Genomic DNA, 2441 nt, shown 5'->3' on the forward strand with positions numbered 1-2441 from the left:
GTTCCAGTAACTCCAATTTCAACAAACGTTGAAATCACTGGAGAATGTAAGAGATGATGAGGAGGATATATCAGGAATGAACTCAAGTGTGTCCAGTTTTACCAGCTTCTCAGAACATGTTAAACGTAAATAGATAGTTTTACTTTAGCACTTAAGTAACTTTTTTCTAAAATTGGATTATTTTAATTATTACTTCGATTATGTTGTATGTAATGTAAGTTTATATATGTATTTATATATATACATATATTACATACAACGTATTATATATGTATATATATAATGTATAATAAATTATTTGTCATCAAACGAAATTGATGAAATATATTATTATATTATTCAAACACAATAAGTGAAGAAGGTCATCTACGGTCAAAATGGATCTTGGTGCTTAATAATATTCTGTGAATATTTTTTATTTAGGATGCATTAAAAGCAGAAGAAGAGGCAGGACTTATATAATTTATATTTATAAAGAAAATTATTATCTCGATGTAACATTTTTATTCTCATTCTTGGAAAAAACATAAAGTACAAAACTGTATCGGATTCATGTTTACTTACAAAATTATTTATGTAGGTAATTAAAATACACATTCATCTATACATTTTCTGCAGATTTATTTTAAAATTCATTATTCTCAGCTTTCTCCCATTGCCATTGTACAGCGCCTTCATTTACAAAATAGTTGGCAAATCTTTCTCTGTAAATACTGGACAAGTTACGTGAAATAACATCTCGGTTAATCTGATTTCCTATATTTCTAATAATGCCAAGCGATGTTTGCTGCCTGTCGTGTCCATTATATTGTAAATATTGTCTTTCCTGAGGGCGCCTTTCCTTTTGAAGTTCCTTAGTGATGATGAAATTGTGTAAGCAGATAGTGGCCAACACTATCTTTTCGGCTTTCGAGACGTAGGTATTGATTGGTCTTCGAAAAATTCGCCACCTTGCTGCAAGTATGCCAAAAGTTCTTTCAATAACCTGTCTGGCCCTGCTGAGACGATAATTAAATACTTTTTTCTTCAAATCAAGTTGTGAACTTTTTGGATAAGGTCGCATCAAGTACGGTGACAGCGGGTATGCCTCATCAGCCACCAAAACAAATGGTAACTCGTATTGATCAACTGGAGAAGATGGAGGCACATTCAAAGTATTTGCATCTAGTCCTGATTTTAATTTGCTATTAGCAAAAACTCCAGCATCGCTACGGCGACCCTCTGCTCCTACATCTACCAAAATGAACCTATAGTGCGCATCTGCAATGCCAGTAAGATTCAAACTATGGGTTTTTTTATAATTGTAATAGAAGGAGCCACTGTGAGGAGGAGCCTGTAATTTAAATTTTAAAGTCGTCTATTTCATGAATGTTAAATACAAAAGATATGTCTGAATAAATTATTATTACCTCTATTACAATATGTTTCCCATCTATTGCCCCCATGCAATGAGGGAAATTCCACATTGCTTCAAAATCTTCTGCTATCTTTGTCCATGCATCCTTGCTTGGTATTGGCATAACTAAATCCTTTAATTTAAGCCAGATTTCATCACAAGTTTCATGAATTATTTGCGAAACAGTGTTTGGAGAAACTCGAAATGCATATCCTATTGATCTCATGCTGTCTCCACTGGCTAAATACCTCAAGCAAATTTGCAACCTTGTGTGAGAAACAATTGGTTCTCTAATATTTGTTTGCTTTTCAATTCCAGGGCCTACTATTGAAAGAAGATGCTCGAAGGTGCCAACATCCATTCTCAAATAATTAAAATGCAGCGAAGGATCAGTTGCTCTCAGCATGGTAACTAAATTGTTACTATCACATTGGCGAAACCGCTGCTCTACTGAATAAATGGGCCTGACCCATACACTTCTTTTGGATTTTCTTTTTGACAAGGCAACGTAAATTGAGTATAATTTGAGCAAAGTTAACCTTATTTTCTCCTTTCGATAGTGCATCATTGGAGTTTTCAAGTATATTTTTATTAAGTGCTTAATAGCTTCAGTTATCATTATTTTATTATCCATGATGATAAAAAATTAGTTACTGTATGATAGCTTAATTGCATCAAATTTGCGCAAATATATTCAAGATCAAGAGATGAAGAACAATGACGGATGACGCATTACGTGCGATTTCGGCGTGCCCTGTTCACACGTTGCGGAAAAAGGATAGTAAATTCTTTACAGCTGATTAAAACATCGTTTTGAGATTGTAAATATTAATTGTAAAATATTAAATATCACAACAGTAATAATTGTTTTTACAATTTGAGAAATTATATTTTATTTTAATAGGCAAATTATTAACATAAAGTTAGAAATTTCTAAATTTATTCATCCTGGATGCATCTTTGACGCATCATGTGAACATAGCACACAAAACTTGCGTGTTAGAAAAGTGCGGAATATCGCTGATTGGTTGCTTCAATAACGCAC

The 2441-nt window shown here is 32.9% G+C and overlaps 1 protein-coding gene across 2 annotated transcripts; it reads right to left on the reverse strand.

Annotated features, from left to right (window-relative positions):
• Positions 1-617: 617 nt before the first annotated feature.
• LOC108729033 (uncharacterized) lies at positions 618-2026 on the reverse strand. Of its 2 annotated transcripts, XM_018457946.1 has the most exons (3): positions 1410-2026; positions 1019-1333; positions 826-954 (listed from the first exon to the last, which is right to left on the reverse strand). In XM_018457946.1, exons 1-3 carry the CDS (start codon positions 2013-2015, stop codon positions 895-897), a joined length of 981 nt encoding a protein of 326 aa, XP_018313448.1. In that variant the 5' UTR covers positions 2016-2026; the 3' UTR covers positions 826-894. The 2 variants fall into 2 exon arrangements, with proteins under 2 accessions (XP_018313447.1, XP_018313448.1); XM_018457945.1 differs by having other exon boundaries at positions 618-1333.
• Positions 2027-2441: the final 415 nt, after the last annotated feature.

The sequence above is a fragment of the Mycetomoellerius zeteki genome, unplaced genomic scaffold, assembly GCF_001594055.1.
Source record: "Mycetomoellerius zeteki isolate Tzet28-1 unplaced genomic scaffold, Tzet1.0 scaffold690, whole genome shotgun sequence".
In the NCBI taxonomy this organism is placed as follows: domain Eukaryota; kingdom Metazoa; phylum Arthropoda; class Insecta; order Hymenoptera; family Formicidae; genus Mycetomoellerius; species Mycetomoellerius zeteki.

Coding starts and splice junctions, on each gene's coding strand:
- LOC108729033 (XM_018457945.1), bottom strand. CDS start 2,015: ATGATAACTGAAGCTATTAAGCACTTAATAAAAATATACTTGAAAACT. Junction 1,334..1,409: donor GGAAACATATTGTAATAGAG/GTAATAATAATT, acceptor TTTAAATTACAG/GCTCCTCCTCACAGTGGCTC.